The 18,312-nt window shown below is 42.0% G+C and overlaps 1 protein-coding gene across 3 annotated transcripts in view; it reads right to left on the reverse strand.

Moving 5' to 3' along the window:
* The window catches only part of col5a1 (procollagen, type V, alpha 1), an 84,876-nt gene that overhangs the window by 47,699 nt on the left and 18,865 nt on the right, over positions 1 to 18,312 (reverse strand). For all 3 annotated transcript variants that reach the window (XM_034895607.1, XM_034895606.1, XM_034895605.1), the window contains exons 2-4: positions 16,885 to 17,052; positions 10,146 to 10,359; positions 9,555 to 9,717 (exon numbers count right to left, since the gene is read on the reverse strand). In XM_034895607.1, the coding sequence (XP_034751498.1) occupies positions 9,555 to 9,717; positions 10,146 to 10,359; positions 16,885 to 17,052 (545 nt within the window). The remainder of the gene's footprint in view (positions 1 to 9,554; positions 9,718 to 10,145; positions 10,360 to 16,884; positions 17,053 to 18,312) is intronic.

Below are 18,312 nucleotides of genomic sequence, written 5' to 3' on the forward strand. Positions count from 1 at the left end.
ACATTCAAATGGCTAAAAAGAGCCTATACCTGGTATCAGTCTGTCAGTCAATCAGTCTTTCCCTTATCCTGGCAAGACTGTGTGTAACAGCTGCGCAGAAAGGGGGTGATGGGAATTCAGAGTGTTTAAATGAGGTCACATTCAATGAGGAATAAATAAGCTCTCAGTTGAACAAAAAAGCCCTGCCGTCTGGAGCGTTGCAACTGCTTTCCTATTCATAATATGCAATTTTTCTGCCTTCCTTTTTTTTCCTCCACACTCTCTTTCTCCATCTCCCAGAGCAGCCAAAGGAATGTCAGGGTACATCCTGACCACAAGTGGTCCTAATTGTACCGAGTTGAGATAATTAATCTTACACCTAGACATTAATGAAAACATCCTCGCAGCACTGAGAGACCATCGTGGCAGAATGAGTTTAATGATGTGTGACAGGAAATATATACACATACACACACACACACACACACACACACACAGTGACTTCAGTTGTAATGTCAGTGCCTACGTCAAGGACAATGGACTTGCATGTCTTCATGGTGAGAGGAAACCCACGCGAAGACAGGGAAAACATGCAAACTCCACGCGGCAATGTCCAGCCATAACGGGGGAATGAACCTAGTACTCAGCAGTGCCTACTTGACCTACCTACTTGTGCATGCCAAGAGACACTGTCATAAGGATCTTCTTCAGGCTGTAAAAGCTGATGGCTGCTTTTGATTATACTAACTCAGCAGCCAAAAGAATCCAAGAGAAGAAGAAGTTGGATAGGGAATGGGGCGTGAGCTGAGCTGTGCTCATGCGTGTTGGACCATTCAGCACAAACAGTTCCAGCCGTCTGAAGTTTTATTCTGTGTTAAAAGTTCTGGACAAAAAAGGGAGGGCAGGCACTGAGAACTGCACAAAACCAAATGCAGATGTATCGGCAAAGAAGCAACAAACTCTTTTTCACTTAGAGGGACATTCTTGCAAAGTAGCTGCACAAAGCTTAACTCTGGAGAATGGCGAAAGACATATGAATGGTCAAAACAAGTCACTTCTAGTCCTTAGGATAGGTGAGGCTCCAAAACAATGGATCCTCCAATTCCCATAATGCAACTTCATTAACTCTTCATTAGACGCTTCATTAGACGTTTATCAACCGAAAACATCAGCTTGTAACGCAAACCTTCTGTTGTAAACTCATTGACTTAAAGCTAAATCCCAGATGACCCTGATGACATCACTAAGACATCATCAGGGGTTATTTTCTCAGACCTGACAAAGTTCACCAAGTGCTACAAAAAATATAATACCCCTTATATTGTTAGCCACAACTGCATACACCAAAAAAGATACATAGTATGTTTAATTATAATTATTTGGAAGTGATATCTGATTTTGATCAGATATAAACAATGATGAGTTATATGTAAAATTGTCTGTATTTTATAGGCTTACGTCACAAAAATATGCTTACTTTTATTTTTATTGTATTTTATTTTTTCTATATTCTTTTCACCCTCCATCTTTACACATACTTCATTTCCGTGTTAATATAAAAAAAAGGCATACAGTCCTTTTGCTCCCACGAAACTGCACACCTTCGCAGTGAAACAATTGTCAAAGTCTTGATCCACCGTGACAACCACTAAAGCTGGTTCTGATTTCCTTTCTTTGAGCCAGAACTGCTCTTTTCACCACACGTCGCTCTACAGATTCGAGTGCCAAACGTTATATAAGCTGCTGTTTTACAGATGTAGGAAAGCAGTAAATATTCCTATACTGTACTCCAGCTGTATGCTAATGCCAAACTTCCCATTTAATATTCTGGCGCTAAATAATAAACTCAGTCCAGAAGCCCATTACGGAATGAGATATTTACTCCATTCCTGTACATGGAGAAAACTTCTCTATATTTTGATAACAGGGGACCACACTGCAAGTGCTGTATGTGCAGACTCAGGGATTCAGAATTTGATAACGCTTATTGGTTTAACCCAACACTTAAAAAGAACACAATATTATAGCTTATTCCTCACTTCAAGTCCCATCAACGGAAGCTGATGCATGACCCAAAACCAGACTAAAATATATGTGAAATGATTAATATACAACAACATATGCACACACAGACACGCAAGAACCACCAATCCCACACCCAAACAGAGCACACCAAAGGAAAAAAAATTGAATTATACAATCACACCTAAACCTCTGGGAGAACCATGACAGACATGCAATTAGCTTTCATTTTTGAGAAGGGACAGTGACATTTTTCACTCTGGAGCATCATGTGGTACATCAGAGTGGTGCTTAAGGCAGGCCTTTCAGACAATAACAGGGTTGCTGCTGTCAGCATCTCCCTGGACTCAGCTGAAATATGACTCTTCCCCTGGCTCTTGTGGAAAAGCCATTGCCTGTGGCTGTGGGCGACGGTCAATCTCACTTCACGTACTTTGTGTTAAAGAAACTTCTGAGGACACTTGCATGCACACACAAAACATGCACGTGGAATACATAAGTGATTACAGGGCAGCAGTTTACGAGATTAGATTGCAAAAGTGGAACAAAGGCTGATCAATAGCACTTAAGATTGTTGAGATTCATCAACTCTTTTTTTGTATTTTATTTATACAAATGTTGCATCAACTTTTTTGGCTTTCGTTCCCGAACCTCACCCTGTTCGGCCCACACACATGAATACTTACTGGATGTTCTGGTTGTGTCCAGGTGGGGGCAGGAGAGTGCTCTTGTGAGCATGAAGCCAAACATTTGTCTCCACCTGAACCTGACCCACAATCATTCAGGGTGGACCGAGTTCATTGTGTTCCCTCTTCTGAATTAAAAGATACGATGCATGGCATGGAAAGCAACATCGCTGCGGTTTCAAAATTGTCACGACCAAATGGACAGCCAATGAATTGTGTACATTATCGCTACACATGTGTCTTAATTGTCACAGAACAAACTGCATGCATATATGCTTTCTTCCTCTCTTTCTTACAATAACACATACTTTATGCAAGCGGTGAAGGGAATCCAACGAAGGCTGATTTCGATTAGAGTATGGTCCTAATATGACGTCAGGCGACCCCTGCTGATCAGTTTAACGGAGCTTGCACTTTCTTGGCTTAGAGCAGCGCAGCATAAAATGAAACAGCACAAACCAATGCTAATACCTTTATATCCCCAGGGACACCTGATAATGGCTCCGTTAACCTTTTAAGCCTAACACAATGCTGAGACAACAGCTTAAAAGGAGAAAAACTCCTAAAACTAGTTTCTCATCATTTTTCTGGATTATATGTCAGCACAGGAAAAAATGGGTAGGAGGGTCCCACAGAGCAGGATAAGACTCTGGGAGGTCCACGCTCCGGCTACATTTTAAGGCGAGCTACTTTCACAACATATTTACACAGTCATCCCTGAGCTCTAAGCCAGGCCTTGATCCCTCTGCCAGCCCACACCAGCACACTCGCAGTCCCAGTGCCTGGGCAAACTCCAACTTGACCACAGAAACCAAACAACACGTTGCAGAGGTCAGCCCGCCGCACAGAGGCCATTAATCAGCATGGACACACACACAAAAATTGCACATGAACATAAACAGATAACCTATAAACATATAAACAGACTAGATATTCATGGTCTACATGGCTGTGTAAGTACACACACACACACACACACACACACACACACACACACACACACACAAACACTTTCCCCTCCAGACCATAGCTCAATCCCAGCGCTCAGAGCAGCTGCCAAGAGCAACAGGCCTGTCTGCTACCCCACTTATCCACCGCACAGCCCCTTAACCATTCCCCCACCTCTTTGCCACTGTTCTGATTTTTTGGATTGCATCTAGGTCTCACCATCATTTTCAATCTTCAACTTCCCAACCCCCATTACACTCCCTACTGTATACAATTTTAAATCTACGTTTCTGAGCACTATGGGAAGCTGAAATTCACATTTCCGGTTAAGTTGGGGTGGGGGGGAAATCGAAGGAGCTCGCCTCATCTAACAGACGTAGATTCTGGGTGTTTGGTTTGGCCATTTGCTGAAATCTACATAAAGAAGTGCTGAGGGCACACTCCAGGCCTTTGCTGACACAGTAAAGGAATAACAGAGGGAATAAGGGGGTGAAAGACAAACATCTGACATGAGTTAGGGAAATTCTCTTAATTATCCATGGTGGAAACTCAATCTTCCCTGGGGCTACTGAAGTCTACGTCCCATTCCTCATCCTGAAATGTATAGAGGTAGTGTGTTCTGACAGTGAAGCATGACCTATACCTTGGACAAGATAATGTGGAACAAAGGGACTACAGCAATGTAAATGTAATAACTATGGATTTAATATTGTTTGCTTTGCAAAAACATGGCAAATTCTCTACTTTAATCTGTAATAATTTATTATCATCTGGATCACAACATCTGGACTACTGTATGCCTAAATCCAGCTGGGACAGATTGCAGTTGTCAGTTTTCCCCACTGACTTGATTTACTTTGGGAAAACTTGCAGTTTGACAGATAAAATAGCATACACATTTGCACTCGACATTGCACCAAAATGCACTAAGTTATCAGTTAATTATGTACGCCTAGCAAAACCTAATACAGTCTAATACAACAGTACTGCAATAAATGCTACCTTTAGCAAGAATATAATGTTCAGTTGTTGTAAAAGCAGTTTTAGAGAGGTGTGGAGGTTACAGTTTGTGATGCTGTTCATTGTATTACATTGTGGGGGTGTTTGTATTATTTTGTCCATCCCATTTATATCAATGACGTACACACGTAATGAACTGGCAACTGATTGTGAGATGACTGAGGTGGATTCGCAGCACCTTGCTTCAGGTACATACCACCATGTCAATCAACCATGATTGGTGGTTCAAAGGTGCCAAGGACTAGCTTGTGGTCACTCCGCTGAATAGGCATTCATGATCTAATCTCAATGCATTCTCAAACATTTCAAACTTGATTTTAACGCTTTTCAGAACTGTTCATCCGAGATCAGATTTTTGTGCTTTGTGAAAAAAAAAGCTAAACTGTAGTATACCCCCTTCATGTTTCTGCACCAGACCAATCAAGAAGACCCAAGCAGGGCATCACATTTCCAGGTCTCTTCTAATAGGGTTCCATTAAAGAAGCCATTATCTATCCATTTCCCATCCAATATAGACCTGATAATCAAAGAGGCTAAGTACATTCGTGAATATTGTTTAACTGTGGAGCCACTTATTCAGAAGCTTTACTAGAAGAAGTGCGTAGCTAATGACAAAGAATAAAACAGAAGACCAGTCACAGCCTGGAAACATCTACTACCTCAGACATTGGGCCAAAATGGGCTTAAGTCAGATTCTGAAATTTGGAAAATCTACTGTAAATATGGAAAGGTCAACCTCTCAGATAGTCAAGATGTAAATCAGGAGAGCCTCTACTAAGTGAATACTTCTCTACATTAGATGACTAGAACATGTGAACTGTAAATAAGGACTGCTGAGAGAAGTGCAGGAGAAGAAGAAGCAAAGTCCTGAGGCAAAGATGGAAACAGGATGTGTAAAACTCATCACAATATTAAAGCTCTTAACAAGCATCAAGTTCATGTGTTGCATGTCTTTACTACTTTTTCCTGGCTCTGGTTGCACCATGGGAGCCACACAATTTGCTTCATCCCAGCCCTATTAAAAGGCCTCCCAACCCTCTGCGCTGCTCCACTTACTCTTATCATATTGTCCTTTACTCCCCCACTCATTCCATCTCTAATCTTTTATTTCAATAGCTTTACCTCAATCCTCCTCTTCCAAAGCACATCACACTTCTCACCCCTCACCCACAAACATGCCCGTCCACCACCGACCCTCCCCCTTGTTCCGACAATCAGCCTGAGACAGCCTATCAGCGTAAACCAAGGAAACCTCTGGATGATGTCATGTGGTATGGTTGCTGTTCCAAGACTGACATCAGCGGGTAGAGAGCTCCTCATTCTTTCCAGCAAATGGCCCAAACCTACTGCTCCAGCTTCCCCGCTCCTCCACACTCTCAATTTTGAACATCTTTTGTTCTTCTGATCTACTCTGCTCCAACTCCTGGATATGCCAAATTGATGTCTTTCTCTGACAAAAGCTACACTATATGATTGCCCACATTCATACTGGACTCAGAGGCTTTCGCTTAGCCCTGACTACAACAATGGAGGCCAGACAACAACTTTTGTGTTTGCACAGCTCTGCCTCGGCTATTTCGGTTCACTCAAGTCCCTTGTGGACCCCTTTTAGTGAGGCCAAGCAGTCCATCTGTCCGGTTTGTGTTCACTCAAACCAACCACAGCCATTTATTTCACTGAATGCTACTTAGAACCCAGGGATCGGCATTAAATTATCTCTGGTTTTTCTTGGCACACTAACAGAAAAAAACAACAGTGAACACGGAAACCAAGGGACACATTCTGGAGATGGACAATGTCATGCAGGGCCAAATTTCTGAACAACAATGACTTGAACACACTGGAAGTACACATATGCTTTCATCATCCATAACCCTACAGTCACAAAGACAATCAACATCACAAAAAGTCATTAGCCAGACTTTACTAAAAATAATGGTTCTTAATGACAGATTGGAACAAACATAACAGGCATTACAAGAGAGTAATTACTATTTCATTTGCAACAGATGAGCATTTATTAGCAGGTAAAATACCTGTCTTCTGATATAATAGTCACCTTAATTACCTTCATACTGGCACACGCTTCTGTACTCTTATGCAAGCTACTAAGAAAAAAAAAGTAACATTATGGTACTTATAGAGGGTAGACGCTGTCTCTGTGACCACAATAACCATGTAAGAAACCAAACCACAAACCACTTCAGCATAGAGTAAGTAGTACTTGCCGCCTGACTGCTGTATGTAAAGAAAGGCAAGGGGGGGGGAACACTGTTCACTTTAACTCAAAGGTTAAAGATTATTTTTTGAAGGTTTTTCCCTTTATTAAAGTGTCAGTGGACAGACATGAAAGGGGGAGAGAGATGGAAGTCGACATGCAGCAAAGGGCCACAGGTTGGACTCAAACCCAGGCCGCTGCAGGACTCAGCCAACATGGGGTGCTTTTACTGGGTGAGCTAGAAGCTGCCCCTAACTCAAAGGTTTTAAATAAAAGATTACCTGTCCCTCCTGAAGTCTGTATGCAAATAGTATCTCTCTTTATTTTCGGGAAAATTCTTTCTTAGTAGTCATCCTTATGATGCAATGGAATATGTTGTGACTCCAAAGAAAAACTTAGAAAAATCCAATCAATGCTGTCAAAAACAACTCTCTGAGTCTGACAGCCCAAAAGGTGTTTTTGCTCTGTCTTATTGTTTCCCCTTTCACATGCTGTTTTTCTGAAGAGGTTGACTAGAAATCATAGAATCTTAAAGTCAGATGAAGTAATTGGCGTCCAGGTGAAATCGCATAGGTTTTTTGTGGGTTTTTTAATGCTCACCACCTCATTTTGGTAACTGACTCTGGCAAAAGTCAACACAGGATCAGACTAAACTACAGAGAGGAGAAGGGAGAAAGAGGAGGAAGGGAGCGCGGCCAGAGCATAATTTGGAAACTATGTGGCATATTTTCCGTTTTCTGCACGCACTGGAGCCTGTCCTGTCTCCCAACTGGCAGACACACAGCAGGAGGGCTTTAAACATCTCACACTAAATATCTGTCTGTTCCCACGGTAACCATTGGACTGTTATCGCAACTTTGATTGCCGGAGAAGATTTAAATGTCCTGTATCCCCCAATCTCATGACGAGTATACTTTGGGCAATAGTAAAAATTACAGCAGAATTACAACTGTACCGGATAAATGCAGTCATCCTGTAGCCAACTGGAGGAATTAACTAGTGGCCATTAGGGCTTAGGCTAAACAATAGCTATAACACATATACACAAACACACACCACAAACATCTGTATGTATGCCTCATTAAATAGGTCAAGTCAACAAGTTCACTAGAATGTGAACATAATCCCTGTAATATTAAACAGTGTTGTACTTCCCTACTTCACTCATGAACCACATTTAACACTGCTATGGAAATAAATGCTTATATAGTACGTAGATACTGTCTCTCTTAAAATGTAGCTTTGGTTGTGAGGCTGTGACTGAGGGCAATACATTAAGTTATGGTTTCATATCCCATCACATATCTGTCTTCCCTATGCCTTGGGAACTTTAGGAGTTGTGGGGGCTAGTGATGTCATATTTCTTTTTTTTTGTCTGTTTTTGCAGAACAGCAGTGAGGTCAAAGGTCAGCTGGCTCAGCATCAGTCACATCAGTCAGCTTCTCTTACTAAGTATTATTGAGGGCCTCAGCCTCACAGACTAATCCCCCTTTAAACAAGCGCAACTCTGACAGGACAAAGACAACACTATTCCTTATGCCTGTGTGTGTGTGTGTGTGTGTGTGTGTGTGTGTGTGTGTGTCTCACAGGGGTCATGTTTAAGAGCCATATATATCCACACAAAAGCTTATTTAAGGCACTATCCAAACAAACCGATTATTGACAGTAGGTGAAGACAAAAAGGTATTTGAAATAATGATGCACATCCAGTATCCCTATTTATTTTATTAACCCCAAAAAGGCTTCCTTTCACTAGTCAGATTACCATACATCTTTCATCTCCAGCCACAAAGCCTTTCCAAAGATAAAAAGAGTAAAAAGGAGGAAGTAAAGCCCTCATTTTAATAATGAAAACCTGTCACCGCTTGTTAAAAAAGCCTCTGTAATTAAAATTGTTTCAGCCAATTCAGAGAAACAGTTCAAACATGAAACCCCAAACAGGAATATAACAGTTTGACTTGTATGTTTAAACTGCTTGGTAGCCACAATGAGGCAAAACTTCAAAACAGCAACAACAGATGCAGAGTTGGACGGCAAACAAATGCAGCAGAGTTGGAACAGAACAGAATCCAGCAATATTGTGCTTTTGTGTGGAAGTAGTGGAATATATGGCACCTTAAATTAAATTTGATTTGCGATTGTGTGAGTGCGTGACAGAGGTTGGGGAATCAGAAACTGTGGGTTCCATGAGCTAAATCCACACATATGTAGAGGATGCGGTCGTGACCACAGTCCCCATGCCAATCGCCATGACACGCAGAATGGGGATTGGGGATGGATGACGATGACCACCATCTGCACCACGGCCACATGTGTCTGTACTGTATTTAGAATGGAGAATCATTTTCTTTTATCTCATTTGCTTAAGGATATTAAATCAAAGTCAAGTTGGCCAGAGTATCGTCCACAGAAAAGGCCGTCATACTTGCTGATGTACTTACTTACTTACTTACTTAACTCGATTAGCATTACCTTGACAATAGCATATAACAGGAGATGCAAAAAAGCATCAGTTGTCAAAACTATAAATTGTTTCATTCATACCTCTTTGGCACAATCAATTCACATGCCAAATGGATGTAGTTGAGTGGAAAACTAGTGTGCATCTTGTAAATAATACTAGAATGAATTAATACCGCCATTTAACACATGTAGATTAGGAGTTTAAGTATAATGCTTACCTCAAAGACTTCTTCATCAAGTATTCTAGTTCCAAATACTACAATTCCCTTGGTATCGATGATGGGGTTGGGGCTTCGGAGCAGCTTCTGGGTGGTCTTCTTTTTACAGTCCAGAATGAGGGTGATGGTCTGCTTGTGCACACTGATGGCCACTCGATGCCATCTGGAAGGGAAGGTGAAGTTAATTCACACACTTACTGGGTTACATTCTGCCCACTTACACGCTACTAAAGGCACTATTAAAAGCCCCTTTTGTGGTTGGCTTCTCGTTCAAATTCAAATATTTTTTTTGCTGTGACACAAACACAATTCTACACTGTGTCCTCCACGTTAAGTGTAAGGGAACACATGGACAATATGACAAGGGAACAGTTACAAGGTTGCATGTCACTTATACTTCTGTACCAAAAGGGATACCATGGCCAGGTGATGCTTAATAAATTAAACCAGCATCAAAGCCTAGCACACTATCCAGTTGGACTCTGATTAAAGGGAAAGATGCATTAACAAAATGCAGAATCTAATATGTGTTTATATGAGTGTGCTGTACAATTGCTGGATGTTCTTCGAGCCAAAAGCAAGTACACCTACTTTCCGTCAGCTAGGTTGACTCCTCTGAAGAGGGGGTAGTCCTCAGGGCTGGGTTTGCCCGTGTGGTCCTCGTACAGGAACACAGGAGAGCGGCCCACTTCCAGTCCGAGCTGCTGGATGCCTTGTTCATTGTACAAAGACAACAGGAAGGACTGGCTGCCCTTTTTAGGCTTCACTGTAGCCATAATGGAAAAGTCCTCTGGGAACACATCACCTGGCAGGACAGAGAGCGGGTTGGACAGAAAGAGAAAGGTTTTGGAGAGTTATAAGTAGCAGTGACGATTCATCATCACAAGAGGAATGACATTCTTTGTTTGCGTCCAGGACGTTGTAACCGTATTATTATTTCAGGAGACAGATTGTGCTCTTCTTCAGTGTCAAGAGGGAGTGTGAACTCTTTGTTTTCTTTCTAATGAAAAGAAAAGTTACAAAAACAGAAACTTTAGTTTGGCAGAATTTAGATAGATGGGCTTTGAGCACTGAAAGAAAACACCGGCAATTTGTAACAGGATAGGATTCATCTGAATGGGATGGCTGGCAAAAGAGAGGCCGGTCAGAGGGAAAAAACCTAAAGGTTAGAAGCAGAAGTGCAAAGTCGAGAATTTCCAGCGCAGCACAGGATGAGAAGCATAATGACAAAAGCATGTGATCCTGGGAGACTTTGTCGAACTATCCTTCAGACCCCTCCACTCCGCCCCTCTTCCCTCACAGCCGATCGATCTAGCAGACACTGAGACGCTCCAGCAGAGAACTGAAGATGGTGAAATAGGAGTAAAAAAAAAAAAAGAGCTGGTATGGAAATGGAAATACCAATAATATTTTGGTATTTTAACACATCAAAGTTGCAAGAACACATAAAAAAGGATGTGTTTGCTTCCATCTGCATGGTTCCACTGTGCGGCCTCAACTATTTCCTCCATTTTGTGGGGCACATCTGCCAGACAGATTCAGGACCCCAGAAAGAGGGCGGCCTACAAACCACCTGAGGAGACTGTTGCTCGCTAATCAGGGTCAAGGTCAGACTACACTTAAACAAACAAAAAACACACAAATGCAATCTGGCAACATTAAAACCAGTATTGTTAAGAAAAAACAGCTATCTGGATTATATTTAACATACTGATACTGGAAAAAAACTCTTGGATTCCAGTAGCAGATCTTTGCTCTAATATATGCAGAGGTTTCCAGATGGCCGGAAAAGAGTACTTCCACTCTTGCTTAAGGGTAACCAGAATACAAAGTCACATGATCCTGCGGGGCCTTTGGTGGATGAGATGGTAAAGCAATAGGGTTATCGAATATGGTTTCTTTTCTTTAAATAATTGACAATTTCCCATCTGAAGTTGCATTGTTAAAATTATAGGACAAGCTTATTGGCTTTTATATATTTTTTAAACTGCTCTTTAATGTTTAATTTCTTATACTGCAATGTAACTTTTGTTCTCATATATTAGCGGTTTTAATTTCTTAATTGTTTTTAACTGCTCTTTAATGTTTTTATGTAAAATGTTTTATGCAATTTGGATTTCCTTGTTGCTGAAATGTGCCATACAAATAACGCTGTCTTGCCTTGCCTTACTTTGTCTCCATTTATAGAATAGAAGGTAAATGCTATGTTGGACTGAGCCAATCGGAGGCTGTAGACAAAAAGAAGTCCCAGTGGGAATATGGCGTGGAAACCTGAGGTTAGGAAGCGATAGTGAAAAAGGAAAGACGAAAAGGGAAAAGAGATGCTTCCCAACCAAGTTTAAATTGGTCCCATCATCCATTCACTTTATTCATACTTTTTTTCATGGTCTTTTACCCAGTCAGCATCTGGGTTCCTGTCTTGTCTTCCTGCATTTTTCTATGATTCCTCCATTAATGCCAGGCATCAAATCACATCATGCGGAGAGCACATGCCTTGGCAGTGTGCTCCCTCAGGAATTCAGCCTGGCATCATATGAGAAAGATTGCTTTAATTGGCAGATGCTTCGACAGGACGGTGTAAGGCAGAGAGGGCGAGAAGAGACAAATAACCCTTCAGAAACCATCGCTTGGACGAGTTTGATTACGGATAGATACATAAAGACTTAAGCGGGAAGAATATCATGAAATGAAGGTGTTATGATGCAAAAAAAGGACACTAGGAAAAATCAGATAAAAGATACCACATGCAGGGAAGTTTGTCAATACATCCTGTTGCATGAGTCATGTCTGTCGCAGAGACAATGACTCAGCGCTGGCTCAGGACAGGCTGTTTGTGCCGAGGTCAAGAGTCAGCTGTGTGGTGAAAGGGACACCGTGGCATGAAAGAAGAGGGAGAGGGGGGAGCAAAGAAATGACAATGACTCATTTTCAAATCCAAAGTTGTCTTTTTGGAGGGCAAAAATGGAGAATTAATCTGATTCTGGACTGAATTATAGTAACATTTACACAGCAAGGCTTCTCATTTGTGGATCCGTGTTCATGCAGTGTGTCCTGTCAACCTGCATCACTACAAGTACTGAGATGCACTGAGAGAACCAACTGCGGAAAGGAGGGGGAAAGAAGGAGGTTAAAAAAAATAGAAACTTGAGGATGAAAAGAGGATAAAGATTTAGATGAGCACTCTCTTGTGTCTGTGAGTGTGACCCTTTCTCCTTACTCTCTCCTCAGGACCTCAAAGCAAGCGGGGGGGGCAATCACAAAAGCTCGGGTTTCTTTTGGAATGTGTCTCTCAAACCGCTTCTTCGGGCCACCGGATGAGAGATCCTTCATTCCTCATTTAGTGTGTGTATGTGTGTGTGGACATGGTGGGAATGGGAAGTATGTGGTGCCAGAAGTCCTGGGAGTTTACACTGGCAGCACCTTTATCACTGTAAAAAGGTCTTGGAAAGTCAAAGACTCAAAGACAAGCCCAGACAGGCATCACACACGACCCAACAATTTCCTCCAGATTAAATTATTTGTATTTAAAATGTATTTTACCTTGAATGGACTATTCTCCAGTAGACCTAGGCTACAGTACAGCTAAGTTGAAGAGACATAGTGGTTTGCCACCCCGTCTCCAATTTTACACTGAAGACATTTGACACCTGACTTATTTGTCTTCATCTACCAAATTTACAGAATCTCTATGAACGCCTTCATAGGCCAGTGCAGGAGTTAATGCCAGCACTTGGATTGATCCTCTCTCCCCTATCTGTCAGTGTGCATACAAGCAGGTACATGGGGTAGAAAGTCTTGTGTCCTGTAATTGGTCAGTCAATCATCGCTGTGACCAAATCCCCCCCCCCCCCCCCCCCCCCCCCCCCCCACCTTTCTGTATGAGACCAGCAGCATTCCAGTGGGATTGCACATTGCTGCAGAGACAACAAGTGTACCTGGCTGTTGGTGAGCAAAAAAAGGGGAGAAACAACGAGAAAGTGATACAACACATAGAGAAAGAGAGGAAGATGGATGTGTGTCCAGCATGTACACGGCTCGAATGGTTCAAGGCACAAATAACATCATGCAACTAAATCTCTGTAGTTTAAGAACAGCCTGAGAATGTTTTGATGGATGGAGCTTGTGTTGTCTTTTCTTGGGTTTAAAGGCTGCATTACAGTAATGTGATGTCATTTTCCGAATATTTGCCTTTACCCTCTTCGTCATTATATCCACATTACTGATGATTATTTATCAAAAATGTCATGTGTAAATATTTCGTGAAAGCACTAATAGTCAACACTACAATGTTACGTTATGTATGTAGCGAGGTATTTGGTCAAAAATATCATGATGTTTGATTTTCTCCATATCGCCCAGCCCTAGATGGAGCTGCATATTATCATATATCTTATTGTCTGTGAAGAGCTCACTTTGATCAGTAGGAGAGGGAAATTATTTTCCCTGATTCAACTCTGATTACTTCTTCAGAGGGCAATAGGAATTGAATCACAGGTGATACATGTCATATCATAATAAAATGTTTAAATTGATACCACAGAGACATCCGGAGCAAACTACTGGTGTTATTGTCTGCATCAGCTGCAGTGATGGTAAAAATGATTGGCTCTCAGGTTTTGGCTAAATGTTCTCTCATCATGCATCCTTACTCACTAACTGCCATGAAGAATCTCAGCGTTTATAATCATTTTGATAATCCTGTTTTAGTTTTATCGCCAACAAAAAAATGAATTTCTAATAACATCTATCTCCTTTTACTGTGTGGTATTGTTCATTTTATGCAACCTTTAGTAAAAAAGGTCCCAAATAGAGGTGGGCTTCTGTTCAAATGAAATGATACTATGCATGTGGGATAGGGATATCTTCTAGCGTAATACATGCAGGCCCCATTATTGCTTTTATAGCTTGTGATCTTGGCTTAGCCATTTGAATCTCACCGTAGGCCGAAGCATAGGGCCCTCACTGAGGGATGGTGCCATCTATCCACAGCAGTTCAGACCACAAGTTTGAATGCCAAGTGATAGCTCGTCCCCTTCAGAGGGATCCCATTCCTTTCTTCTTGTTTGCCATAATAACAACAAACTGCATGGGAAAAAACTCGTCTGCCCAAATTGTCAAAGCTACAGCCAGGGAGGTATGGCAATATGAATTTGTGCATGTACTCGTACATACATGTTACTTGTCATAGATTTATCTGGATACAGAGTGAGTTACAAGACGAGGACAGACCTTTGAGACATGGGAAGTGTGTGGTGTAAAACTTAAAAAGGCCCGTCGGTTTATTGCCCGGTTTCCTCACTTCTCATTCACATCATAAAGGTAAGAAAGGACCCTTCAGTTTTTGGTGCCTCTGTACTTTCAAATGAATCATCCCTTCCACATGTTTGCCTAATGATTGCATGTCTGCGCTTGCTCTTTTCCAACACATCATCACCGTGTGGTTACAGGGTCACAGGCTCGATCGCAGCTACTGTGGTTTTTATTACCACCCATTAAAGTCATCAACAAAACAAGCATTTGTGCATGCCTTTGTTTTCTATATGTGGTATTTTTCTTCTTTTTAACCTTTAGGGAAGGATGATGCTGTGATGATAATTTTAGCAAATTGTACCTCCAGGCTTCGGGCCAAAGTCAAAACTAAGTAGCAAACTCACTTAAAGGGGGAAAAAAAAGACATGGATAAAATGATCTCACAAGTTTAGCTCCCCTCTGGAACATATTAGCCATTTATTCTCTTAATGTCAAAGCGAGACAGGGACCACGTCACAGACACTTCAACTAGATTGTAAGGCTTTCAAACCACAGGTGGCTAGTTTCTCAGTTTGCACCTTGAGACTATGTGGGTGCCTGTTATGTAAACTCCCCCAAGTTGGTTTGTTTTATGAAGACTGTTATTTCAGATGATCCAGAGTAGCATATGTGTAATTATAGCATGTGTATCTAAACATATGGGCTCTGCTGTCACCAAGCTTCAAAGTGAACAGTATTTGTTTGATTGGATAGCATGATAGGGCATGCAGGCCAATAGAGCTCTGTGGCTCTGCTCTAAGCCCCGAAGAAAAGCCATGACATTGATCAAAGGTCCTCTGAGGCCAATGCAACATCTCAGAAGCTTTGTGGAAGATTAGCTTACAGGAAGGGTTATTATTTCTCCTTTTTTCCTGCATCTAGACCACATCATTGCTCTCCCCCCCCCCGAGCTGTATATCTTTAAGCTGCAGGAAAACCAATCACAGTAATTTCAGAAGTTGGTTGTCTGGGTCAGAGAATTATGGTTTTGAATTTCTGCACTGTTGAAAAAAAAAAAGCCTAGCATTTTACCAGAAAGTGTAGAAGGGAGAAAACACAGCGAGGCCGCAGCAGTCTAGAAGAAATGATAGAGGGGAAAATGATGGCGCTTGAGGGAAAATAAAGAGAGAAGGATGGAGAAAAGCAAGCAAAGATTGCCTGAGAGGGAGGAGAGAGAGAGGAAAGTACTACTGCCGCGCACCATAAAGCACTAACCCAAAGCCACGTCAGCACAACAGAACAAGGCTAAAGTGGAACCCCAGACTTCCCTCCCCCCTACCACCCCTATTTCCACTGCTTTTCCATCGTCCGGCTCCTCCCAGAGCATCACATTTTACAGTGCTGGATTTCTCATGCATCTGGTGTGTGTTGTCAAGGGGGAAATTAGGGCGCATTATCTTTATCCATCCCTAAATTATCTGTTGAACATTTGAATAGGTGTGACTAAGCAACCTGACTGACTCAATTACCAGAACAGTCCAGATATGCCCTCATTTCTTAATATGTCCAAGTTGTCTAGTAATGGCTGTAGACATACAACATGGGTTTTAGTAAGGGGTGAACAAGCTACGATAGGAGTGAAATAATGCCTTATTGCCTAAATGCCCTATACCTTGCCTAAAAGTCCCATAAAGCAAAAGGTAGAAGTGACATACATAATCAAGTCACAGGAGCAAAATAACACTTCTGCATTGATGGAAGGGACATAAGCAGGCTAGATGGACACAAATACAAATTTCTTTCCAGCTACCTTTTAATTTTATAATCCCTGTCTACTACGATGAGGGGTGAAAGGTCATCCACCTGACCAGATGGCAAGACTGTGTTGAACAACCATCTGTAGTGATGAGCTTGGAGCAGTGGTTTGGGAAAAGGATTTGGAAGCGGCTTTGAACTGGTATGTTTGATGTCGAGAGAGAGAGAGAGAGAAAGAGAGAGAGAGAGAGAGAGAGAGAGAAAATAGACACAAAAAGAAATGCAAGAGATGATTGTAATCATTTGTAGATGGTGAGCATTACTGTGTGTCGAGTCAGGTACTCACCTGGATACAGCTGTACGGTGGGGGCGCTGAGCTGGGCTTCTTTGGATACTCTGTAAGCCACATCGGGTCCTTGTGTTGACCTCCGATGTGAGCAGAAACCTGTTGTTTTTTTAACACCCTCGGGTAAACTGTGAAAATCTAAAATCTTCAAGAGGTCTGCTGGTTCCGCTACAGAGAGAAGAAACAGACACAGAGAAGAAGAAAAAAAGTTGTAAGATTTTATATTTAAATGGGTTAAAAAAAAAAAAAGCAGTAACATTTATCCAAACGCCATAGTACACATTAATAAATTTACAGTCCCTCTATCATATTGTTTATACAATGCAAATACAGATGCTATACCCTAATAGCCCAGAACGTCTGTCTATCAGATAAACCTTAATTATGACCATTTCCCTCTGTGTGCTATCTTTTGCAGAGTCAAAAGCCTTGGTTGCTCAGAAGAAGATCACAGTGTTGTGGTTCAGAGAAGACTTCAGTTGTCCATTTAGGCGCTAAACCGAGATCTGCCCATTTATAGAGGACCATGATCATGGGTTAGGGCTTCAGCAAAGCCCATCCTTCCATCCATTTCCCTGCAATGCTGAATCTACTGCTGCCTCCCTTCAACCACAACCATGCAATTAGCACACTTTCAGGCTGGTCGTCCCGGCTGTAACCAGGCCACCGCAGAAGTACACTGGTCAGAGCAATGTGACATGGGGTTTGACCCTGGACCGCACACTTGCATGCCAAAACCACCCAGGACAAACAGCTGTTCGTGCAGCCAGATGCACACATAGCAAGCTACACGATGACACCCATTAGCATCCAGCCTTGTCCCAGCAAAGATCTGGACAGAAAAGGGCTCTGGGTTGTGTCTATAGGGACAGTCGCATAAGGAACAGGGGCGGGGGGTGGGGGCTGTCAGGGTGTTTTAGAGGAGGGCAAACACTAAAGTGAGGAAGCAAACTAAGTAGAGGATAACAGAAGGATTTTATGGCAGAAAAAAAACAAAAGACAAAGTAAGCATGCTGTAGTATGCTGCTGGATGCATTTTTGTGTTGTTATGGTGAATGTGGACTGTCAAAGGCAACCCCCTCGGACAAGAATAAAAGCATGCACATACACCCACACACAGGTACAGAAGTCCCAGTGTCAGGCTACAAAGACCACACACAGCGTTCAGAGAGCAAAAAAAAAAAAAAAACTTTCAATAGCTCCATCCATCTGAGAGTGAAAGGGATGCTGGGAAAGGTGGAAAGGCGAATGGGCAGAGCGAGAGTGTTTGTACATTCTGCGTTACCCTGCAAAAAAACTCCAGCTGGATGTCATTACACAAGGCTTGCATGCAGCGCACATCAATTTAAAAGAAAAAACTCAACATTCTTAAACAGAGGTCTCCATTTAAGAAACTTTGGCTGCACGTGTTTTTCCACAGGTGTACAG

The sequence above is a fragment of the Etheostoma cragini genome, chromosome 16 (assembly GCF_013103735.1).
Source record: "Etheostoma cragini isolate CJK2018 chromosome 16, CSU_Ecrag_1.0, whole genome shotgun sequence".
Taxonomy (NCBI): domain Eukaryota; kingdom Metazoa; phylum Chordata; class Actinopteri; order Perciformes; family Percidae; genus Etheostoma; species Etheostoma cragini.